The sequence below is a fragment of the Bombina bombina genome, chromosome 4 (assembly GCF_027579735.1).
Source record: "Bombina bombina isolate aBomBom1 chromosome 4, aBomBom1.pri, whole genome shotgun sequence".
NCBI classification, from domain to species: Eukaryota; Metazoa; Chordata; class Amphibia; order Anura; family Bombinatoridae; genus Bombina; species Bombina bombina.
The window spans coordinates 21,664,669-21,691,712 of NC_069502.1; the positions used below are offsets into that span (position 1 = coordinate 21,664,669).

The 27,044-nt window shown below is 42.8% G+C and overlaps 1 protein-coding gene across 1 annotated transcript in view; it reads left to right on the top strand.

The window, feature by feature from the left end:
* LOC128656803 (uncharacterized) overlaps positions 1–23,842 on the top strand; it is a 262,897-nt gene extending 239,055 nt beyond the window's left edge. The window contains exons 8-9 of the mRNA XM_053710962.1: positions 21,886–21,999; positions 22,484–23,842. Of these exons, the coding sequence (XP_053566937.1) occupies positions 21,886–21,999; positions 22,484–23,343 (974 nt within the window). The 3' untranslated portion in view covers positions 23,344–23,842. The remainder of the gene's footprint in view (positions 1–21,885; positions 22,000–22,483) is intronic.
* Positions 23,843–27,044: the final 3,202 nt, after the last annotated feature.

Sequence of the window (27,044 nt, forward strand, 5' to 3'; positions counted from 1 at the left end):
AACCATACTACAGACAGTATGACAGTCCTCTAAGACCATGGGATAAGGCACCCTATCAGAGATTCTATAGGAACAACTATAGAAACAACTTTAGAGATAGAGATAACCACAGCCAAACACAATATCCTGCATGGCACTATAGAAGGGCACATAAACGTCAACACAGAGGAGAAAGATGGAACAATTCCCAAAATTACTTTGGTAATCAAAGACATACAAGAGATCAAAGCAATGACTATTACAACGCTGGATCGAGACATGGGAATTGGGATAACGAAACTTTGCCAATAAAAGATGGAATGCATGGTGACCATGAAAGAAGAACCTATGAATCACATACTAAGACAATCTCTAAAAAACCAGACATGGTATTTAGACAAAATGAAGGTTCTAACAGAACGGCACAGAATGCTGACACAAATTTGGGAACAAGTTTAAATCAAACTGCCTCTTCATCACATTTTTTAAGGATGAATCCATCAACAGCAAAAGACAAACAAATAAAATAAAAGAAGAAACCTCAAATCTAACAATACTAAACCAAAGGAAAAAGACCAGAGGAAAACGTGGAGGCAAAAAAACAAAAAAGAAATTAGAAACAAATGATGAAGAAAAGAGGATGCTGGATGATAAAGAATCTATACAGATAGCAACTACATCATACACTCCAAACAATAATAAAAGTATTGGAGATGGTATTTTTAATCTCAGCACATATGAAATTAACAAAGAGGAAAGAGAGATTTTGAAATATGGTCTCTCATTTGCTCCAGCAAGAAGTATGGACAAATTTCAAACATTCATGAACACCAAGAATTTCGTAAGGAAATTAACCCTAAAAAGGTACTTCCTAAAAACTCCATTGGACCCGGTATCAACAAAAAGCTATACATCAGCAAATGCTGAGGACCCCTATATACACACAGGGTTAAAACCAAAATCGAGGTTTTATTCCACCTATGCGAAATGAAATGCCATTGAGGCATTTGAAATAATGGTCACCAAAGATATTAGAGATATCAAGCAAAAAAGCTTGAAAAGAATTAAACCAAATCTATCAAAGCAACATACAGAAACAATCAGGAGACTAGAGAACAACAACCAATTAACGATTAAACCAGCTGATAAAGGTGGAGGTATAGTCATCTTGGATAGAGAGAAGTATATGGCAGAGAACCAACGCCTACTCAACGATCAGACGACATACCTAAAGCTCAGGAACGATCCCGTGAATAGGTTCCAGGAAGAACTGAAGGAACTTCTAGAAAAAGCAAAAACATCAGGCATATTGGATGAAAAAGAATACAGCTATTTGGACATCAAATATCCGTTAACACCCATAATATACCACTTGCCTAAGATACACAAAAATCTCAAAGAGCCACCTGGTCGCCCAATCATCTCCGGAATTGGATCACTCACCAGCGACTTGTCAGAATACGTCGACCAACATCTCCAGAAGTATGTAAGATCCCTCCCGTCCTATTTGAGAGACTCCACCCAAGTTTTAAATATCTTGGAAGAAATCCCGTGGGAAGATGGATATATTATGGCGACCTGTGACGTCGCTGCTTTATACACCAGTATACCCCACATAGAGGGACTTGAAGCAGTAAGATGGTTTTTGAGAAAAGATCCAGAGATGTTAGAAGAACAGGCTAAGTTCATAGTGGATAGTATTCAATACATCCTACAGCATAATTATTTTTGTAACGAGGGGGTCTATTACCAACAAATCTGCGGTACAGCCATGGGGACCAGGTTCGCGCCCAGCTACGCCAACCTGTATATGGGCAAATGGGAGAGTATCTTCTGGGACTCCTGCCCAGCGAGCGCGGACCTGGTCCTCTACCGCAGATACATAGATGATATTCTAATCATCTGGAAAGGTTCAATACAAGATCTACTTTACACGATCGAGATCATGAACCAGAACAACTTGAACCTCAAATTCACCCATACTTGGAGCTTAAAAGAAATTGTCTTTCTAGATCTACAAATAGAAGTGAAAAACGACAAATGGGAAACTTCCACACATTTCAAAACAGTTGACAGCAACAATTATGTACACTACGAAAGTTGCCATCATGAAAAGTGGAAAAAGAATATTCCCAAAATCCAACTCCTAAGGGTTCGAAAAAATTGCTCCAACATTGAAAAATGGGAACAACAAGCAACACGTCTGAAAGAAAAATTCATTGAAAGAGGTTATAAGGAGGAAGAATTGGACTGTAAGATAGAGGAAGTAAGAAAAGTGGAAAGAAAGGAATTAACAAAATACAAAGAGAGGAGGAAATACGGAACAGAGGAGACCCTCAATGTACCAATGATTACTGAGTACAGCAGAAATCGGCACATCATGGAAACAATTTTTAAAAAACACTGGCATCTGTTGAAAAACGATGATATTATTGGAGAAAAACTCCCAGACCAACCAAGTTTTGTATACAAGAAGACCGGGAATCTAAAAAACAGACTAGCTCCAAGCCTGCTAAGAAAGAAAAAACCCAACATGCAAAGTTTACAAGGAAAACCAATTAAAGGTTTCTTTCCGTGTCCAAGCTGCAAAGCTTGTAAAAGAGGGGTTAAAACAAAAATATTCAAATCAACGCAGACTGGAGAAGAATTTAAGATCAAGGACCTTATCAGATGCCAGGATACAGGTATCATCTACCTCATAGAGTGCTCCTGTGGCCTCCAATACATTGGTCAGACCTCGAGAAGCCTCAGAGATAGGTTAAGAGAGCATATCCGGTTAATTGAAAAACAGGATAAAGACACGATACTGTACAAACATTTTGCCACCAAACATAATGGCAAAATACAAGAGATGAAGTTTATGGGCATACAGAAAGTGATAAAAAATTGGAGAGGAGGGGATTTTGAAAAAACCCTCCTCAAAGCTGAGGCCAAATGGATCTTTCTAATGGATTGCCTTCATCCGAAAGGTCTGAACAACAGAGAGGACCTCACCTATCTATTTAATTAATGCCAATTTATGTGTTTGGACTCAACTAATGCCAGCCTATGGGCTTATGGTTTCACGTCCACCAAACATTTTCCTTCTCACATAATATACCATATAAAAATTCTCCTTTCTTAAGTAAACCACCATTAGCAACCTCACTTCTATTCTGGAACCTCTAATATCGCATTGGTATCTAGACCCCTTTTGAACTATAGCTTAAAATGAGACACAAGACTAAATAAATATTCTTGAAATTGGGCATTTCTTATAGACTGATGACCTGACTGTTAGTGATCCACTTACGGCTCTTTTAAATAAACAATACCACTAGCATCAGTAATAAGACTATATTGAACATAACTAGCTCCTAGAATTTATCAATCTTCAGTTCATCCATCCTCACGTACAGACAAGGAATGTAGCTACCTTGCTATTCTAGTAACAATACATGAAATAAAACGATATCCAATTTTAGAAATTAGGGAATCATATTACCTATAAGATTAGAGCTCTTGTGCTCCTAATAGTTATGATAACCCTCAGCTACAAGATTAGGGGCAATAACCATCCTAGATATGACCTAACCCCCAATCTCGGGTCGAGATCTCTGTCTATCTTTTAGACAATATGTCACCAGCCTATGGGCACCATATCTACCGACTAGGAACATATTAGAACCTCAGATCTCGGTAGAGATCCATACCGATCCGTCAGCAAAATCGTCTCCATTTGAAAACGATTATGGTGACTGAACTAAATAAGGTCGATTATGTATTTGGAAAACAATCACGATTCCAGGATTTTATTTATTAGGAAAATATGTATCTGTATTTTCACTACTTCATTTAGTACTAACTTTAATATAAATACAACACAAACTCACTCCTTCTAGTGTGACCATTAGACGCATATATTATATGTTTGTACCGCAATAGGTTTTGATAAGGGTCCCCTGCCCACAATCGTCTATGTTTATACATATTGATGATCGAATGATAGTTCAACGTCCTTTCCTTACTTTATCTGCCCCTTACACTAGATACTTTACTCTTATTGTGGAAAACGTATAAATTAAGATAGGGGTCCTATACACACCCCTATAAGAAAATGTATGAAGTTATTAAGTTATGCTACTCAATAGCTAACAAATTAAGTTTTAAAAGTTAATAACTCAATAACCGTAAACCGGAAATGACAGCGGGTTTGTTTACACCAACCAACCTGGGATCATATACCGGAAGTGACATCATAAAATCGATGTCAAAACAAACTATAAATTGGGTAATAAGCACAGATACAAACCACCCACAAGCATAACATTAAGATACTAAATGTAAAGTACATAAGAACATTTAAAACAAGAAGAAATTGCTATTGAAAGTAGCGATAAAACCGGAAGTAGAATTAGTTTAAGCTACTTACGGTCATTGAATTAGTACACCTATATAAAGATGCTTAGCTTACCAATGAACTAGTCTTGATAAAGGTCTTGTGAGGACCGAAACGCGTAGAAGACCCATTGGTAAGCATCTTTCTACGCATCTTTCTAACAATAGTGCTACGCTATGTTTATTTTTTGATTTTTAGGGATCGATGATAAATCCTAGGAACGGCTGAGCCCCATAAAGGATTACTTTGGAAAACCCTTTCCAGATTATCATCACAATTCATTTTGAAAGAATTCAAACTGAACATTTTTGATTCACCACTGGATACAACGTGTTTTTTATTTTTCACTGACACACTTTGTTGCAAATTATTTTGTTATCTAAATCATCATTTTTTCCTTTAACCATCAATTTTTTCCATCACGTTTTTTCGGCTGAATAGGATTTCCTCTGGATTTTTTAGTGCCACCGTGTATATATATTTTTTCACTGACTATATATATATATTTTTTACTGACAACTTTTCACTGACATCTTTTTCACTGATATTTTTGAACTGCATTGCTCTTTATTATCCTTTGTTGAACACCAATTTTATATATATTTTTTGGGGATATCCATCTGGATTTTTTATAAGTATTTGTTAAATTTTAAATCTATCTTTTTGTGTAACTAATGCTAGCATTGTACTAGATTTTGTGTAATCATCGCCAGCATTTTTATTGCTTATTTGAAACGCACCTATTCACGTGTTCTATTGTTTGTCACACACCCAGCACTTTCGTGTTATCACTTATAAATCACACTTAGGCATTGTTGATATTACTGTTTGATTTGCCAGAACTTGGTGCCATAGACTCTAATTCGAGTGCGGCGTATGTCAAGCACTCCTTTTTTGGGATCTATACCGTGGCAAATCCTCAGATATGGATCCATAACTGTTAACTGATCTCTACTGTGCTAAACATTCTAGCACTTTACCTTTCAGTCTTTTACAGCCGTTTTAAATAGCGCCACCAGGAACCTGCTGCCACTATTTAACGGCTTGAATAAGTAGGTGGCTTTCCACCTGCTCACTCACGTATCGGAATACTTCCTTATTCACCTGTACCCATAACCTGGGGCTGGGTTAACATTGATTAGTTGTTTTTATGCAGTGTTTTATGGTTTAATAATTTTAATATTATTATAAGTGGGAGTAATTTAACAGTTCTCCCTATACAGCTGTTAAGCTTTTATGTCAGATTTCCTTGCTGGAAATCAGGTTTACTGTTTTTATTACTCTATTTTTAACTAGTCCAAACTGTATATAATAAATTTCATTTAGTACTCAATCCTACCTCACTGCATCTGTGTGTATACATACCCTTAGGCCTTTTGGCGCTGTGATCACTCCTATCTTCTATAGCTGTCATTGTACCTGCTGGTCATTACCTACTGCTGTGTACTGCTGGTCTATAGCTGTCATTGTACCTGCTGGTCATTACCTACTGCTGTGTACTGCTGGTCTATAGCTGTCATTGTACCTGCTGGTCATTACCTACTGCTGTGTACTGCTGGTCTATAGCTGTCATTGTACCTGCTGGTCAATACCTACTGCTGTGTACTGCTGGTCTATAGCTGTCATTGTACCTGCTCGTCAATACCTACTGCTGTGTACTGCTGGTCTGTAGCTGTCATTGTACCTGCTGGTCATTACCTACTGCTGTGTACTGCTGGTCTATAGCTGTCATTGTACCTGCTGGTCAATACCTACTGCTGTGTACTGCTGGTCTATAGCTGTCATTGTACCTGCTGGTCAATACCTACTGCTGTGTACTGCTGGTCTGTAGCTGTCATTGTACCTGCTGGTCATTACCTACTGCTGTGTACTGCTGGTCTATAGCTGTCATTGTACCTGCTGGTAATTACCTACTGCTGTGTACTGCTGGTCTATAGCTGTCATTGTACCTGCTGGTCATTACCTACTGCTGTGTACTGCTGGTCATTACCTACTGCTGTGTACTGCTGGTCTATAGCTGTCATTGTACCTGCTGGTCATTACCTACTGCTGTGTACTGCTAGTCTATAGCTGTCATTGTACCTGCTGGTCATTACCTACTGCTGTGTACTGCTGGTCTATAGCTGTCATTGTACCTGCTGGTCATTACCTACTGCTGTGTACTGCTGGTCTATAGCTGTCATTGTACCTGCTGGTCATTAAATACTGCTGTGTACTGCTGGTCTATACCTGTCATTGTACCTGCTGGTCATTACCTACTGCTGTGTACTGCTGGTCTGTATCTGTCATTGTACCTGCTGGTCAGTACCTACTGCTGTGTACTGCTGGTCTATAGCTGTAATTGTACCTGCTGGTCATTACCTACTGCTGTGTACTGCTGGTCTATAGCTGTCATTGTACCTGCTGGTCATTACCTACTGCTATGTACTGCTGGTCTGTAGCTGTCATTGTACCTGCTGGTCATTACCTACTGCTGTGTACTGCTGGTCTATAGCTGTCATTGTACCTGCTGGTCATTACCTACTGCTGTGTACTGCTGGTCTATAGCTGTCATTGTACCTGCTGGTCATTACCTACTGCTGTGTACTGCTGGTCTATAGCTGTCATTGTACCTGCTGGTCATTACCTACTGCTGTGTACTGCTGGTCTATAGCTGTCATTGTACCTGCTGGTCATTACCTACTGCTGTGTACTGCTGGTCTGTAGCTGTCATTGTACCTGCTGGTCATTACCTACTGCTGGTCTATAGCTGTCATTGTACCTGCTGGTCATTACCTACTGCTGTGTACTGCTGGTCTATAGCTGTCATTGTACCTGCTGGTCATTACCTACTGCTGTGTACTGCTGGTCTATAGCTGTCATTGTACCTGCTGGTCATTACCTACTGCTGTGTACTGCTGGTCTGTAGCTGTCATTGTACCTGCTTGTCATTACCTACTGCTGTGTACTGCTGGTCTGTATCTGTCATTGTACCTGCTTGTCATTACCTACTGCTGGTCTATATCTGTCATTGTACCTGCTTGTCATTACCTACTGCTGTGTACTGCTGGTCTGTATCTGTCATTGTACCTGCTGGTCATTACCTACTGCTGGTCTATATCTGTCATTGTACCTGCTTGTCATTACCTACTGCTGTGTACTGCTGGTCTGTAGCTGTCATTGTACCTGCTTGTCATTACCTACTGCTGTGTACTGCTGGTCTGTATCTGTCATTGTACCTGCTGGTCATTACCTACTGCTGTGTACTGCTGGTCTGTAGCTGTCATTGTACCTGCTGGTCATTACCTACTATTGTGTACTGCTGGTCTATACCTGTCATTGTACCTGCTGGTCATTATCTACTGCTGTGTACTGCTGGTCTATAGCTGTCATTGGACCTGCTGGTCATTACCTACTGCTGTGTACTGCTGGTCTATAGCTGTCATTGTACCTGCTGGTCATTACCTACTGCTGTGTACTGCTGGTCTGTAGCTGTCATTGTACCTGCTGGTCATTACCTACTGCTGGTCTATATCTGTCATTGTACCTGCTTGTCATTACCTACTGCTGTGTACTGCTGGTCTGTAGCTGTCATTGTACCTGCTGGTCATTACCTACTGCTGGTCTATATCTGTCATTGTACCTGCTTGTCATTACCTACTGCTGTGTACTGCTGGTCTGTAGCTGTCATTGTACCTGCTGGTCATTACCTACTGCTGTGTACTGCTGGTCTGTAGCTGTCATTGTACCTGCTGGTCATTACCTACTGCTGTGTACTGCTGGTCTATAGCTGTCATTGTACCTGCTAGTCATTACCTACTGCTGTGTACTGCTGGTCTATAGCTGTCATTGTACCTGCTGGTCATTACCTACTGCTGTGTACTGCTGGTCTGTAGCTGTCATTGTACCTGCTGGTCATTACCTACTGCTGTGTACTGCTGGTCTGTAGCTGTCATTGTACCTGCTGGTCATTACCTACTGCTGTGTACTGCTGGTCTGTAGCTGTCATTGTACCTGCTGGTCATTACCTACTGCTGTGTACTGCTGGTCTATAGCTGTCATTGTACCTACTGGTCATTATCTACTGCTGTGTACTGCTGGTCTATAGCTGTCATTGTACCTGCTGGTCATTACCTACTGCTGTGTACTGCTGGTCTATAGCTGTCATTGTACCTGCTGGTCATTACCTACTGCTGTGTACTGCTGGTCATTACCTACTGCTGTGTACTGCTGGTCATTACCTACTGCTGTGTACTGCTGGTCATTACCTACTGCTGTGTACTGCTGGTCTATAGCTGTCATTGTACCTGCTGGTCATTACCTACTGCTGTGTACTGCTGGTCATTACCTACTGCTGTGTACTGCTGGTCATTACCTACTGCTGTGTACTGCTGGTCTATAGCTGTCATTGTACCTGCTGGTCATTACCTACTGCTGTGTACTGCTGGTCTATAGCTGTCATTGTACCTGCTGGTCATTACCTACTGCTGTGTACTTGCTGGTCTATAGCTGTCATTGTACCTGCTGGTCATTACCTACTGCTGTGTACTGCTGGTCTATAGCTGTCATTGTACCTGCTGGTCATTACCTACTGCTGGTCTATATCTGTCATTGTACCTGCTGGTCATTACCTACTGCTGGTCTATATCTGTCATTGTACCTGCTGGTCATTACCTACTGCTGTGTACTGCTGGTCTGTACCTGTCTTTGTACCTGCTGGTCATTACCTACTGCTGTGTACTGCTGGTCTATAGCTGTCATTGTACCTGCTGGTCATTACCTACTGCTGTGTACTGCTGGTCTGTAGCTGTCATTGTACCTGCTGGTCATTACCTACTGCTGTGTACTGCTGGTCTGTAGCTGTCATTGTACCTGCTGGTCATTACCTACTGCTGTGTACTGCTGGTCTGTAGCTGTCATTGTACCTGCTGGTCATTACCTACTGCTGTGTACTGCTGGTCTGTAGCTGTCATTGTACCTGCTGGTCATTACCTACTGCTGTGTACTGCTGGTCTATAGCTGTCATTGTACCTGCTGGTCATTACCTACTGCTGTGTACTGCTGGTCTATAGCTGTCATTGTACCTGCTGGTCATTACCTACTGCTGTGTACTGCTGGTCTGTAGCTGTCATTGTACCTGCTGGTCATTACCTACTGCTGTGTACTGCTGGTCTATAGCTGTCATTGTACCTGCTGGTCATTACCTACTGCTGTATACTGCTTGTCTATAGCTGTTATTGTACCTGCTGGTCATTACCTACTGCTGTGTACTGCTGGTCTGTAGCTGTCATTGTACCTGCTGGTCATTACCTACTGCTGTGTACTGCTGGTCTGTATCTGTCATTGTACCTGCTGGTCATTACCTACTGCTGTGTACTGCTGGTCTGTATCTGTCATTGTACCTGCTGGTCATTACCTACTGCTGTGTACTGCTGGTCTGTAGCTGTCTTTGTACCTGCTGGTCATTACCTACTGCTGTGTACTGCTGGTCTATAGCTGTCATTGTACCTGCTGGTCATTACCTACTGTTGTGTACTGCTGGTCTGTATCTGTCATTGTACCTGCTGGTCATTACCTACTGCTGTGTACTGCTGGTCTTTAGCTGTCATTGTACCTGCTGGTCATTACCTACTGCTGTGTACTGCTGGTCTATACCTGTCATTGTACCTGCTAGTCATTACCTACTGCTGTGTACTGCTGGTCTATAGCTGTCATTGTACCTGCTGGTCATTACCTACTGCTGTGTACTGCTGGTCTATAGCTGTCATTGTACCTGCTGGTCATTACCTACTGCTGGTCTATAGCTGTCATTGTACCTGCTGGTCATTACCTAATGCTGTGTACTGCTGGTCTATAGCTGTCATTGTACCTGCTGGTCATTACCTACTGCTGTTTACTGCTGGTCTATAGCTGTCTTTGTACCTGCTGGTCATTACCTACTGCTGTGTACTGCTGGTCTGTAGCTGTCATTGTACCTGCTGGTCATTACCTACTGCTGTGTACTGCTGGTCTATAGCTGTCATTGTACCTGCTGGTCATTACCTACTGCTGTGTACTGCTGGTCTGTAGCTGTCATTGTACCTGCTGGTGATTACCTACTGCTGTGTACTGCTGGTCTATAGCTGTCATTGTACCTGCTGGTCATTACCTACTGCTGTGTACTGCTGGTCTGTAGCTGTCATTGTACCTGCTGGTCATTACCTACTGCTGTGTACTGCTGGTCTGTAGCTGTCATTGTACCTGCTGGTGATTACCTACTGCTGTGTACTGCTGGTCTATAGCTGTCATTGTACCTGCTGGTCATTACCTACTGCTGTGTACTGCTGGTCTATAGCTGTCATTGTACCTGCTGTTCATTACCTACTGCTGTGTGCTGCTGGTCTATACCTGTTATTGTACCTGCTGGTCATTACCTACTGCTGTGTACTGCTGGTCTATAGCTGTCATTGTACCTGCTGGTCATTACCTACTGCTGGTCTATAGCTGTCATTGTACCTGCTGGTCATTACCTACTGCTGTGTACTGCTGGTCTATGGCTGTCATTGTACCTGCTGGTCATTACCTACTGCTGTGTACTGCTGGTCATTACCTACTGCTGTGTACTGCTGGTCTGTAGCTGTCATTGTACCTGCTGGTCATTACCTACTGCTGTGTACTGCTGGTCTGTATCTGTCATTGTACCTGCTGGTCATTACCTACTGCTGTGTACTGCTGGTCTGTAGCTGTCATTGTACCTGCTGGTCATTACCTACTGCTGTGTACTGCTGGTCTGTAGCTGTCATTGTACCTGCTGGTCATTACCTACTGCTGTTTACTGCTGGTCTATAGCTGTCTTTGTACCTGCTGGTCATTACCTACTGCTGTGTACTGCTGGTCATTACCTACTGCTGTGTACTGCTGGTCTATGGCTGTCATTGTACCTGCTGGTCATTACCTACTGCTGTGTACTGCTGGTCTGTATCTGTCATTGTACCTGCTGGTCATTACCTACTATTGTGTACTGCTGGTCTATAGCTGTGATTGTACCTGCTGGTCATTACCTACTGCTGTGTACTGCTGGTCTTTAGCTGTCATTGTACCTGCTGGTCATTACCTACTGCTGTGTACTGCTGGTCTATAGCTGTGATTGTACCTGCTGGTCATTACCTACTGCTGTGTACTGCTGGTCTATAGCTGTCATTGTACCTGCTGGTCATTATCTACTGCTGTGTACTGCTGGTCTATACCTGTCATTGTACCTGCTGGTCATTACCTACTGCTGTGTACTGCTGGTCTATACCGGTCATTGTACCTGCTGGTCATTACCTACTGCTGTGTACTGCTGGTCTATACCTGTCATTGTACCTACTGGTCATTACCTACTGCTGTGTACTGCTGGTCTGTAGCTGTCATTGTACCTGCTGGTCATTACCTACTGCTGTGTACTGCTGGTCTGTAGCTGTCATTGTACCTGCTGGTCATTACCTACTGCTCTGTACTGCTGGTCTGTAGCTGTCATTGTACCTGCTGGTCATTACCTACTGCTGTGTACTGCTGGTCTATAGCTGTCATTGTACCTGCTGGTCATTACCTACTGCTGTGTACTGCTGGTCTATAGCTGTCATTGTACCTGCTTGTCATTACCTACTGCTGTGTACTGCTGGTCTATACCTGTCATTGTACCTGCTGGTCATTACCTACTGCTGTGTACTGCTGGTCTATAGCTGTCATTGTACCTACTGGTCATTACCTACTGCTGTGTACTGCTGGTCTGTAGCTGTCATTGTACCTGCTGGTCATTACCTACTGCTGTGTACTGCTGGTCTATACCTGTCATTGTACCTGCTGGTCATTACCTACTGCTGTGTACTGCTGGTCATTACCTACTGCTGTGTACTGCTGGTCTGTAGCTGTCATTGTACCTGCTGGTCATTACCTACTGCTGTGTACTGCTGGTCTGTAGCTGTCATTGTACCTGCTGGTCATTACCTACTGCTGTGTACTGCTGGTCTATAGCTGTCATTGTACCTGCTGGTCATTACCTACTGCTGTGTACTGCTGGTCTATACCTGTCATTGTACCTGCTGGTCATTACCTACTGCTGTGTACTGCTGGTCATTACCTACTGCTGTGTACTGCTGGTCTGTAGCTGTCATTGTACCTGCTGGTCATTAGCTACTGCTGTGTACTGCTGGTCTATAGCTGTCATTGTACCTGCTGGTCATTACCTACTGCTGTGTACTGCTGGTCTATAGCTGTCATTGTACCTGCTGGTTATTACCTACTGCTGTGTACTGCTGGCCTATAGCTGTCATTGTACCTGCTGGTCATTACCTACTGCTGTGTACTGCTGGTCTATAGCGGTCATTGTACTTGCTGGTCATTACCCACTGATGTGTACTGCTGGTCTATAGCTGTCATTGTACCTGCTGGTCATTACCTACTGCTGTGTACTGCTGGTCTATAGCTGTCATTGTACCTGCTGGTCATTACCTACTGCTGTGTACTGCTGGTCTGTAGCTGTCATTGTACCTGCTGGTCATTACCTACTGCTGTGTACTGCTGGTCATTACCTACTGCTGTGTACTGCTGGTCTGTAGCTGTCATTGTACCTGCTGGTCATTACCTACTGCTGTGTACTGCTGGTCTATAGCTGTCATTGTACCTGCTGGTCATTACCTACTGCTGTGTACTGCTGGTCTATAGCTGTCATTGTACCTGCTGGTCATTACCTACTGCTGTGTACTGCTGGTCTGTACCTGTCATTGTACCTGCTGGTCATTACCTACTGCTGTGTACTGCTGGTCTGTATCTGTCATTGTACCTGCTGGTCATTACCTACTGCTGTGTACTGCTGGTCTTTAGCTGTCATTGTACCTGCTGGTCATTACCTATTGCAGTGTACTGCTGGTCTTTAGCTGTTATTGTACCTGCTGGTCATTACCTACTGCTGTATACTGCTGGTCTATAGCTGTCATTGTACCTGCTGGTCATTACCTACTGCGGTGTTGTCTGCTGGTCTGTAGCTGTCATTGTACCTGCTGGTCATTACCTACTGCTGTGTACTGCTGGTCTATACCGGTCATTGTACCTGCTGGTCATTACCTACTGCTGTGTACTGCTGGTCTATACCTGTTATTGTACCTGCTGGTCATTACCTACTGCTGTGTACTGCTGGTCTATAGCTGTCATTGTACCTGCTGGTCATTACCTACTGCTGTGTACTGCTGGTCTGTACCTGTCATTGTACCTGCTGGTCATTACCTACTGCTGTGTACTGCTGGTCTATAGCTGTCATTGTACCTGCTGGTCATTACCTACTGCTGTGTACTGCTGGTCTGTACCTGTCATTGTACCTGCTGGTCATTACCTACTGCTGTGTACTGCTGGTCTATAGCTGTCATTGTACCTGCTGGTCATTACCTACTGCTGTGTACTATTGGTCTATAGCTGTCATTGTACCTGCTGGTCATTACCTACTGCTGTGTACTACTGGTCTATAGCTGTCATTGTACCTGCTGGTCATTACCTACTGCTGTGTACTGCTGGTCTATAGCTGTCATTGTACCTACTGGTCATTACCTACTGCTGTGTACTGCTGGTCTGTAGCTGTCATTGTACCTGCTGTTCATTACCTACTGCTGTGTACTGCTGGTCTATACCTGTCATTGTACCTGCTGGTCATTACCTACTGCTGTGTACTGCTGGTCTATAGCTGTCATTGTACCTACTGGTCATTACCTACTGCTGTGTACTGCTTGTCTGTAGCTGTCATTGTACCTGCTGGTCATTACCTACTGCTGTGTACTGCTTGTCTATAGCTGTCATTGTACCTGCTGGTCATTACCTACTGCTGTGTACTGCTGGTCTATAGCTGTCATTGTACCTGCTGGTTATTACCTACTGCTGTGTACTGCTGGTCTATAGCTGTCATTGTACCTGCTGGTCATTACCTACTGCTGTGTACTACTGGTCTATAGCTGTCATTGTACCTGCTGGTCATTACCTACTGCTGTGTACTACTGGTCTATAGCTGTCATTGTACCTGCTGGTCATTACCTACTGCTGTGTACTGCTGGTCTATAGCTGTCATTGTACCTACTGGTCATTACCTACTGCTGTGTACTGCTGGTCTGTAGCTGTCATTGTACCTGCTGTTCATTACCTACTGCGGTGTTGTCTGCTGGTCTGTAGCTGTCATTGTACCTGCTGGTCATTACCTACTGCGGTGTTGTCTGCTGGTCTGTAGCTGTCATTGTACCTGCTGGTCATTACCTACTGCTGTGTACTGCTGGTCTATACCGGTCATTGTACCTGCTGGTCATTACCTACTGCTGTGTACTGCTGGTCTATAGCTGTCATTGTACCTGCTGGTCATTACCTACTGCTGTGTACTGCTGGTCTGTAGCTGTCATTGTACCTGCTGGTCATTACCTACTGCTGTGTACTGCTGGTCTGTAGCTGTCATTGTACCTGCTGGTCATTACCTATTGCTGTGTACTGCTGGTCTATAGCTGTCATTGTACCTGCTGGTCATTACCTACTGCTGTGTACTGCTGGTCTATAGCTGTCATTGTACCTGCTGGTCATTACCTACTGCTGTGTACTGCTGGTCTGTAACTGTCATTGTACCTGCTGGTCATTACCTACTGCTGTGTACTGCTGGTCTGTACCTGTCATTGTACCTGCTGGTCATTACCTACTGCTGTGTACTGCTGGTCTATAGCTTTCATTGTACCTGCTGGTCATTACCTACTGCTGTGTACTGCTGGTCTATAGCTGTTATAGTACCTGCTGGTTATTACCTACTGCTGTGTACTGCTGGTCTATAGCTGTCATTGTACCTGATGGTCATTACCTACTGCTGTATACTGCTGGTCTATAGCTGTCATTGTACCTGCTTGTCATTACCTACTGCTGGTCTATATCTGTCATTGTACCTACTGGTCATTACCTACTGCTGGTCTATATCTGTCATTGTACCTACTGGTCATTACCTACTGCTGTGTACTGCTGGTCTATATCTGTCATTGTACTTACTGGTCATTACCTACTGCTGGTCTATATCTGTCATTGTACCTGCTGGTCATTACCTACTGCTGGTCTATATCTGTCATTGTACCTGCTGGTCATTACCTACTGCTGTGTACTGCTGGTCTTTAGCTGTCATTGTGCCTGCTGGTCATTACCTACTGCTGTGTACTGCTGGTCTATAGCTGTCATTGTACCTGTTGGTCATTACCTACTGCTGTGTATTGCTGGTCTATAGCTGTCATTGTGCCTACTGGTCATTACCTACTGCTGTGTACTGCTGGTCTGTAGCTGTCATTGTACCTACTGGTCATTACCTACTGCTGTGTACTGCTGGTCTATATCTGTCATTGTACCTGCTGGTCATTACCTACTGCTGTGTACTGCTGGTCTGTAGCTGTCATTGTACCTGCTGGTCATTACCTACTGCTGTGTACTGCTGGTCTGTAGCTGTCATTGTACCTGCTGGTCATTACCTACTGCTGTGTACTGCTGGTCTATAGCTGTCATTGTACCTGCTGGTCATTACCTACTGCTATGTACTGCTGGTCTATAGCTGTCATTGTACCTACTGGTCATTACCTACTGCTGTGTACTGCTGGTCTGTAGCTGTCATTGTACCTACTGGTCATTACCTACTGCTGTGTACTGCTGGTCTATAGCTGTCATTGTACCTGCTGGTCATTACCTACTGCTGTGTACTGCTGGTCTGTAGCTGTCACTGTACCTGCTGGTCATTACCTACTGCTGTGTACTGCTGGTCTGTAGCTGTCATTGTACCTACTGGTCATTACCTACTGCTGTGTACTGCTGGTCTATATCTGTCATTGTACCTACTGGTCATTACCTACTGCTGTGTACTGCTGGTCTGTAGCTGTCATTGTACCTGCTGGTCATTACCTACTGCTGTGTACTGCTGGTCTATAGCTGTCATTGTACCTGCTGGTCATTACCTACTGCTGGTCTATATCTGTCATTGTACCTGCTGGTCATTACCTACTGCTGGTCTATATCTGTCATTGTACCTGCTGGTCATTACCTACTGCTGGTCTATATCTGTCATTGTACCTGCTGGTCATTACCTACTGCTGTGTACTGCTGGTCTATAGCTGTCATTGTACCTGCTGGTCATTACCTACTGCTGTGTACTGCTGGTCTGTACCTGTCATTGTACCTGCTGGTCATTACCTACTGCTGTGTACTGCTGGTCTATAGCTGTCATTGTACCTGCTGGTCATTACCTACTGCTGGTCTATATCTGTCATTGTACCTGCTGGTCATTACCTACTGCTGGTCTATATCTGTCATTGTACCTGCTGGTCATTACCTACTGCTGGTCTATATCTGTCATTGTACCTGCTTGTCATTACCTACTGCTGTGTACTGCTGGTCTGTAGCTGTCATTGTACCTGCTGGTCATTACCTACTGCTGTGTACTGCTGGTCTGTAGCTGTCATTGTACCTGCTGGTCATTACCTACTGCTGTGTACTGCTGGTCTATAGCTGTCATTGTACCTGCTGGTCATTACCTACTGCTGTGTACTGCTGGTCTATAGCTGTCATTGTACCTGCTGGTCATTACCTACTGCTGGTCTATAGCTGTCATTGTACCTGCTGGTCATTACCTAGTGCTGTGTACTGCTGGTCTATAGCTGTCATTGTACCTGCTGGTCATTACCTACTGCTGTGTACTGCTGGTCTGTAGCTGTCATTGTACCTGCTGGTCATTACCTACTGCTGGTCTATATCTGTCATTGTACCTGCTGGTCATTACCTACTGCTGTGTACTGCTGGTCTGTAGCTGTCATTGTACCTGCTGGTCATTACCTACTGCTGTGTACTGCTGGTCTATAGCTGTCATTGTACCTGCTGGTCATTAGCTACTGCTGTGTACTGCTGGTCTGTACCTGTCATTGTACCTGCTGATCATTACCTATTGCTGTGTACTGCTGGTCTATAGCTGTCATTGTACCTGCTGGTCATTACCTACTGCTGTGTACTGCTGGTCTATATCTGTCATTGTACCTGCTGGTCATTACCTACTGCTGTGTACTGCTGGTCTGTAGCTGTCATTGTACCTGCTGGTCATTACCTACTGCTGGTCTATATCTGTCATTGTACCTGCTGGTCATTACCTACTGCTGGTCTATAGCTGTCATTGTACCTGCTGGTCATTACCTACTGCTGGTCTATAGCTGTCATTGTACCTGCTGGTCATTACCTACTGCTGGTCTATATCTGTCATTGTACCTGCTGGTCATTACCTACTGCTGTGTACTGCTGGTCTATATCTGTCATTGTACCTGCTGGTCATTACCTACTGCTGGTCTATATCTGTCATTGTACCTGCTGGTCATTACCTACTGCTGGTCTATAGCTGTCATTGTACCTGCTGGTCATTACCTACTGCTGTGTACTGCTGGTCTATATCTGTCATTGTACCTGCTGGTCATTACCTACTGCTGGTCTATATCTGTCATTGTACCTGCTGGTCATTACCTACTGCTGGTCTATAGCTGTCATTGTACCTGCTGGTCATTACCTACTGCTGTGTACTGCTGGTCTATATCTGTCATTGTACCTGCTGGTCATTACCTACTGCTGTGTACTGCTGGTCTGTAGCTGTCATTGTACCTGCTGGTCATTACCTACTGCTGGTCTATATCTGTCATTGTACCTGCTGGTCATTACCTACTGCTGGTCTATAGCTGTCATTGTACCTGCTGGTCATTACCTACTGCTGGTCTATAGCTGTCATTGTACCTGCTGGTCATTACCTACTGCTGGTCTATATCTGTCATTGTACCTGCTGGTCATTACCTACTGCTGTGTACTGCTGGTCTATATCTGTCATTGTACCTGCTGGTCATTACCTACTGCTGGTCTATATCTGTCATTGTACCTGCTGGTCATTACCTACTGCTGGTCTATAGCTGTCATTGTACCTGCTGGTCATTACCTACTGCTGGTCTATATCTGTCATTGTACCTGCTGGTCATTACCTACTGCTGGTCTATAGCTGTCACTGTACCTGCTGGTCATTACCTATTGCTGTGTACTGCTGGTCTATAGCTGTCATTGTACCTGCTGGTCATTACCTACTGCTGGTCTATAGCTGTCATTGTACCTGCTGGTCATTACCTACTGCTGGTCTATATCTGTCATTGTACCTGCTGGTCATTACCTACTGCTGGTCTATATCTGTCATTGTACCTGCTGGTCATTACCTACTGCTGGTCTATATCTGTCATTGTACCTGCTGGTCATTACCTACTGCTGGTCTATAGCTGTCACTGTACCTGCTGGTCATTACCTATTGCTGTGTACTGCTGGTCTATATCTGTCATTGTACCTGCTGGTCATTACCTACTGCTGGTCTATAGCTGTCACTGTACCTGCTGGTCATTACCTACTGCTGGTCTATATCTGTCATTGTACCTGCTGGTCATTACCTACTGCTGGTCTATATCTGTCATTGTACCTGCTGGTCATTACCTACTGCTGGTCTATATCTGTCATTGTATCTGCTGGTCATTACCTACTGCTGGTCTATATCTGTCATTGTACCTGCTGGTCATTACCTACTGCTGGTCTATATCTGTCATTGTACCTGCTGGTCATTACCTACTGCTGGTCTATATCTGTCATTGTACCTGCTGGTCATTACCTACTGCTGGTCTATATCTGTCATTGTACCTGCTGGTCATTACCTACTGCTGGTCTATATCTGTCATTGTACCTGCTGGTCATTACCTACTGCTGGTCTATATCTGTCATTGTACCTGCTGGTCATTACCTACTGCTGGTCTATAGCTGTCACTGTACCTGCTGGTCATTACCTATTGCTGTGTACTGCTGGTCTATAGCTGTTATAGTACCTGCTGGTCATTACCTACTGCTGTGTACTGCTGGTCTATAGCTGTCATTGTACCTGCTGGTCATTACCTACTGCTGTGTACTGCTGGTCTATAGCTGTCATTGTACCTGCTGGTCATTACCTACTGCTGTGTACTGCTGGTCTGTACCTGTCTTTGTACCTGCTGGTCATTACCTACTGCTGTGTACTGCTGGTCTGTACCTGTCATTGTACCTGCTGGTCATTACCTACTGCTGGTCTATATCTGTCATTGTACCTACTGGTCATTACCTACTGCTGGTCTATATCTGTCATTGTACCTGCTGGTCATTACCTACTGCTGGTCTATATCTGTCATTGTACCTGCTTGTCATTACCTACTGCTGTGTACTGCTGGTCTGTAGCTGTCATTGTACCTGCTGGTCATTACCTACTGCTGTGTACTGCTGGTCTATATCTGTCATTGTACCTGCTGGTCATTACCTACTGCTGTGTACTGATGGTCTGTAGCTGTCATTGTACCTGCTGGTCATTACCTACTGCTGGTCTATATCTGTCATTGTACCTACTGGTCATTACCTACTGCTGTGTACTGCTGGTCTATATCTGTCATTGTACCTGCTGGTCATTACCTACTGCTGGTCTATATCTGTCATTGTACCTGCTGGTCATTACCTACTGCTGGTCTATATCTGTCATTGTACCTGCTGGTCATTACCTACTGCTGTGTACTGCTGGTCTATAGCTGTCATTGTACCTACTGGTCATTACCTACTGCTGGTCTATAGCTGTCATTGTACCTGCTGGTCATTACCTACTGCTGGTCTATATCTGTCATTGTACCTGCTGGTCATTACCTACTGCTGGTCTATATCTGTCATTGTACCTGCTGGTCATTACCTACTGCTGGTCTATATCTGTCATTGTACCTGCTGGTCATTACCTACTGCTGGTCTATATCTGTCATTGTATCTGCTGGTCATTACCTACTGCTGGTCTATATCTGTCATTGTACCTGCTGGTCATTACCTACTGCTGGTCTATATCTGTCATTGTATCTGCTGGTCATTACCTACTGCTGGTCTATATCTGTCATTGTATCTGCTGGTCATTACCTACTGCTGGTCTATAGCTGTCATTGTACCTGCTGGTCATTACCTACTGCTGGTCTATATCTGTCATTGTATCTGCTGGTCATTACCTACTGCTGGTCTATATCTGTCATTGTATCTGCTGGTCATTACCTACTGCTGGTCTATATCTGTCATTGTATCTGCTGGTCATTACCTACTGCTGGTCTATATCTGTCATTGTATCTGCTGGTCATTACCTACTGCTGGTCTATAGCTGTCATTGTACCTGCTGGTCATTACCTACTGCTGGTCTATATCTGTCATTGTATCTGCTGGTCATTACCTACTGCTGGTCTATAGCTGTCATTGTACCTGCTGGTCATTACCTACTGCTGGTCTATAGCTGTCATTGTACCTGCTGGTCATTTCCTACTGCTGTGTACTGCTGGTCTATATCTGTCATTGTACCTACTGGTCATTACCTACTGCTGTGTACTGATGGTCTGTAGCTGTCATTGTACCTGCTGGTCATTACCTACTGCTGGTCTATATCTGTCATTGTACCTGCTGGTCATTACCTACTGCTGGTCTATATCTGTCATTGTACCTGCTGGTCATTTCCTTTTTGTGCCCTGAGATTACAAAACAAACTTTGATTTCTCAAAAGATAAGAAACTTTCTTTATTGTGACATCAGTTGACATGAAGTATCCCTAATACAAGCAATACAATACAATATATCTATAAATGCTTTCTCAGATATATATAGAGACAATTGCCCCTATTTATCAAGGTCTGGCAGACCTGATCCGACAGTGCGGATCAGGTCCGCCAGACCTCGCTGAATACGGCGAGCAATACGCTCGCCATATTCAGCATTGCACCAGCAGCTCACAAGAGCTGCTGGTGTAATGCCACCCCCTGCAGGCTTGCGGGGTGTCAATCAACCTGATCGTACTCAATCGGGTTGATTTCCGGCGATGTCTATCCGCCTGCTCAGAGCAGGCAGACAGGTTATGGAGCAGCGGTCTTTGTGACCGCCTGCAGGCTCGCCAGAAACACGGGGCATCAAGCTCCATTCTGAACTTGATAGATAGGCCCCATTGAGTACCAGTGAGAAACCTGTTCCTTACATCGGTTATGGGTTCCTTGATCTAATTACAGGTGGAATAAATAGGTGTACTGAATATTATAGTGCCAAATAAAACAGCTGGGCTAGACCTAAAAGAAGAACATTCTAATACAAAAACATAATTAGCAAAACAAATCTAAATGTCAGAATGGATGTTGATACTGATTGTAAGGAGGATGTTATAATGACATCATTATTATTGGATGAAGGTCTCAGTACACTGTTGTCTAATATAATCTACTTTGGTAGACAAATAATATAATGACCATGTGGATAAAAGCAGAAAATGTATTCATTTCTTCATTTTAGATGTATATATTATTATTATTTATTTGTAGAGCACCAACAGATTCTGCGCGCTGATATAGTAAGTATACATATTTTAGTTTTTAATACTCACACTATTTGTACACAAAGACTATTGACCACTATAGACGTAGAATTGCGCGCTTGTTGACTTGGTATGTTTGTATCCTCAGGTGACAAATCCATGAGATCAGGCATCTCACTTACCATAGAAGGGGAGACTGAGCCTTTCTGGGTGAATGTTGAAGCGACAGATCAGGGTGAGCTACGGAGGGAGCAGCATGCAGGTAACTATCACTGCTAGACATAACACACAAACGATGTGCTCGATAATACAAATGCTCACATTACATTAAAGAACAAAAGGGGGGGACACGGTCTGTGAATGAGTGTTTTTGCCTCTCGGATGCACATGCGGACATTGCGGAGGTAGAGGTTAACATGAAAGCAAAGGCTGAGAGATTTGATATTGCTGGCAGGCTATGGGGAGGCCCCTGGTCACAATATATAATTGTCATGGGGACCTGGAACTCAGTATTTGCCAAGCCCCACTTAACTGCCACAATCTACTGTTGATGCATCTTCCAACCATACTAATAAAAGCTGGAGGCGATTGAATATAATGGCATAACACTGTGATTTTAAACATTTGACTACTCATGACAGTCTTATTAAATCAGCTGTAAACAGTTATTAATATTTCAGCTGAGTGTTTCGTCACCTTCTTGGTTCTTCTACTTAGTTATAACTTTTTTTATTTGAATCCAACAGATAACGGTTTTGTAAGCAGCCCAACAGAGGAGCGTCTTACACAGCTTCATCACAACAATCTGTCTTTAGAAAATGAATCCCTTGATGGTCAGGAGGAATGGGACAGCCTATCTCCAGTTCGACTGCCACGCCCCAGAAAATGCCAATCCATATACAGAATTGGAGAACCCATATCGCAGTGTGCTTATGACTTCAATGACCCTTCTAGTCCAACTCCGGCAAGAGCTTTCCAATGTTCTCAGTGCCAACAGAGTTTTAATGAGATGGAGACTCTTCTTTTACATCAGACAGTTCACACTTCCTGGACTTGTAGCTCACAGGAGAATGTTGGTAGTGGATTCACCCCTTCTAAACCTTCCCCTGTACTGATTGGGGGATATTCAGCTGTGCCAGCACCTTATATATGTGGGGACTGCGGGAAAGGGTTTTCAAACTCTTATAAACTGAAAATTCACCAGAGAATTCATACTGGAGAGAGGCCCTACAAATGCTTGGTATGTGAGAAACGTTTTCATAAGGGTGCCCATCTTAAGGTTCATCAGAGAACACACACTGGAGAACGGCCTTATGGATGCCATGTTTGTGGTAAACGTTTCACAAAGTCCTACCACCTTAAAGTTCACATAAGGATTCATACAGGGGAGAGGCCTTACCAGTGCCCTGAGTGTCACAAATCCTTTAGTGTCAATTCTCACCTCACTGTCCATCAGAGAACTCACACGGGTGAGAGGCCCTTTGTCTGCTTTGAATGTGGCAAGAGTTTTCGTCAGAAGACTAGTCTCCTTGGCCATCAGAAGTCTCACCAAAGAATTGCAGAACGGAGGAAGCTAAGCTGGAAGACTTTGTGGCCAGATAAATAGTTTATGTTTTGCCATTTTAAATAGTGTTGCTGTTGGAGGTCACTACAAGACTTAGTGGAAGGCTGAGACCATTGATAAACACACGTGCCGTTACTCTTGAAGGATAAATATTAGAAACTTTAGGTTAAAACTATTCAGACAACAATGCAGGCTTCAGTTACTGACAATTATTAAACACTTTGTAGATTCCAATTTAGTAATAATAGCAATCATTCTGTTCTTTTTGCCCAAGTAGGACCTTACATAACCGTATTACAAGCACGATATTTCCTAAAACTGAAAGCAATTTGTTGATATCATTGACTTCTGTTACGATGTTTATACTGGATAAATAGTAAAAAAAAACTGCATGAGGAAGCATTTCTATGTAGGGGGATATAGATGGGCCCCAACTTAGCATTACCACCATTCACGTGTTGTGTTTTTTTCTCATCTGGTCCCAAGTCATGGTACATGAAGATGTTGACTGCCATTTTAAAGTGCTTTGTTCTCATTTGCAGACCTTGATTTTGTTACCTTAAATATGTTTCCCTGTGTCATATGCCCAGATGCAATATATATATATACAGTGGGTATTGAAAAGTATCACCCCCCCCCCCTTGAAAATAATCACATTTTGTTGCTTTGCAGCCTGAAATAAAGACAGACTCCGTTTTTGATTATCCAGTTGTAATTACCCAGTGCAACTTATAACATCCACGTGAAAGATATAACACCAACATGTCAGGCAAAAATAAAGACAATTCAAAAACAGAATCATTGAGTTGCAAAAAGGATCACCCTCTTGTGTCAGTATTTCTTTCATGTAATTAGCAAGAGTCCATGAGCTAGTGACGTATGGGATATACATTCCTACCAGGAGGGGCAAAGTTTCCCAAACCTTAAAATGCCTATAAATACACCCCTCACCACACCCACAATTCAGTTTTACAAACTTTGCCTCCGATGGAGGTGGTGAAGTAAGTTTGTGCTAGATTCTACGTTGATATGCGCTCCGCAGCAAGTTGGAGCCCGGTTTTCCTCTCAGCGTGCAGTGAATGTCAGAGGGATGTGAGGAGAGTATTGCCTATTTGAATGCAGTGATCTCCTTCTACGGGGTCTATTTCATAGGTTCTCTGTTATCGGTCGTAGAGATTCATCTCTTACCTCCCTTTTCAGATCGACGATATACTCTTATATATACCATTACCTCTGCTGATTCTCGTTTCAGTACTGGTTTGGCTATCTGCTATATGTAGATGAGTGTCCTGGGGTAAGTAAGTCTTATTTTCTGTGACACTCCTAGCTATGGTTGGGCACTTTGTTTATAAAGTTCTAAATATATGTATTCAAACATTTATTTGCCTTGACTCAGAATGTTCAACTTTCCTTATTTTTCAGACAGTCAGTTTCATATTTGGGATTATGCATTTTAATTTAACATATTTTACCTTAAAATTTGACTTTTTCCCTGTGGGCTGTTAGGCTCGCGGGGGCTGAAAATGCTTCATTTTATTGCGTCATTTTTGGCGCGGACTTTTTTGGCGCAAAAATTCTATTTCCGTTTCCGGCGTCATACGTGTCGCCGGAAGTTGCGTCATTCTTTGACGTTATTTTGCGCCAGAAATGTCGGCGTTCCGGATGTGGCGTCATTTTTGGCGCCAAAAGCATTTAGGCGCCAAATAATGTGGGCGTCTTTTTTGGCGCTAAAAAATTTGGGCGTCATTTTTGTCTCCACATTATTTAAGTCTCATTATTTATTGCTTCTGGTTGCTAGAAGCTTGTTCACTGGCATTTTTTCCCATTCCTGAAACTGTCATTTAAGGAATTTGATCAATTTTGCTTTATATGTTGTTTTTTTCTTTTACATATTGCAAGATGTTCCACGTTGCAACTGAGTCAGAAGTTACTACAGGAAAATCACTGCACAGTGCTGGAGCTACCAAGCTAAGTCTGCTATAAACTTTTGGTATCTGTTTCTCCAGCTGTTATTTGTATTGCATGTCATGTCAAACTTATTAATGCAGATAAAATTTCCTTTAGTACTGTTACATTACCTGTTGCTGTTCCGTCAACATCTAATTTTCAGAGTGTTCCTGATAACATAAGAGATTTTATTTATTTTAAATCCATTAAGAAGGCTATGTCTGTTATTTCTCCTTCTAGTATACATAAAAGTCTTTTAAAACTTCTCTTTTTTTCAGATGAATTTTTAAATGAACATCATCATTTTGATGCTGATAAATCTTTGTATTTGTCCAAGATGGAATTTATTCGTTCTTTACTTAAAGAAGTGTTATTTGCATTAGAAATAGAGGATTCTGGTCCTCTTGATACTAAATGTAAACGTTTAAATAAGGTAGTTATTCCAGAAGTGTTTTATCTCCCTGATGCTATTTCTGAAGTAATTTCCAGGGAATGGAATAATTTGGGTAATTTATTTACTCCTTCTAGACGTTTAAGCAAATTATATCCTGTGCCATCTGACAGATTAGAGTTTTTTGGGACAAAAATCCCTAAGGTTATGGGGCTGTCTCTACTCCTGCTAATGTACTACTATTCCTATGGCAGATAGTACTTCATTTAAGGATCCTTTAGATAGGAAAATTGAATCCTTTCTAAGAAAAGCTTACTTATGTTCAGGTAATCTTCTTAGACCTGCTATATTTTTAGCGGATGTTGCTGCAGCTTCAACTTTTTGGTTAGAAGTTTTAGCGCAACAAGTAACAGATCATAATTTTATAGCATTATTATTATTCTATAACATGCTAATAATTTTATTGGTGATACCATCTTTTGATATCATTAGAGTTGATGTCAGGTATATGTCTCTAGCTATTTTAGCTAGAAAAGTTTTATGGATTAAACTTGGAATACTGACATGTCTTCTAAGTCAACTTTGCTTTCCCTTTCTTTCCAGGGTAAATAATCATTTCGTTCCTTTCCTCACAACAAGGAACAAAAGCCTGATCCTTCATCCTCAGGAGCGGTATCAGTTTGGAAACTATTTCCAGTTTGGAATATATCCGAGCTTTATAGAAAGCTATAGCCAGCTCCTAAGTACCTATGAAGGTGCGGCCCTTATTCCAGCTCAGCTGGTATGGGGCAGATTACGTTTTCTTCAAAGAAATTTGGATCAATTCCGTTCTTAATCTCTGGTTTCAGAAACATTGTTTCAGAAAGGTACAGAATTGGCTTCAAGTTAAGGCCTCCTGCTAAGAGATTCTTTTCTTTCCCGTGTCCCAGTTAACACAGCAAGGCTCAGCATTTCTGAAATGTGTTTCAGATCTAGAGTTGGCTGGAGTATTTATGCCAGTTCCAGTTCTGGAACAGGGGCTGGGGTTTTATTTTATCTCTTCATTGTACCAAAGAAGGTCAATTCCTTCAGACCAGTTCTGGATCTATCATTATTGAATCGTTATGTTAGGATACCAACATTCAAGATGGTTACTGTAGGACTATCCTGCCTTTTGTTTAGCAAGGGCATTATATGTCTACAATAGATTTACAGGATGTGTATCTGCATATTCCGATTCATCCAGATTACTTTTAGTGTCTGAGATTCTCTTTTTAGACAAGCATTACCAGTTTTGTGGCTCTACCGTTTGGCCTAGCCTCAGTTCCAAGAATTTTTTTCAAAGGTTCTCGGTGCCCTTCTTTCTGTATTCAGAGAATAGGGTTTTGGTATTTCCTTATTTGGACGATATCTTGGTACTTGCTCA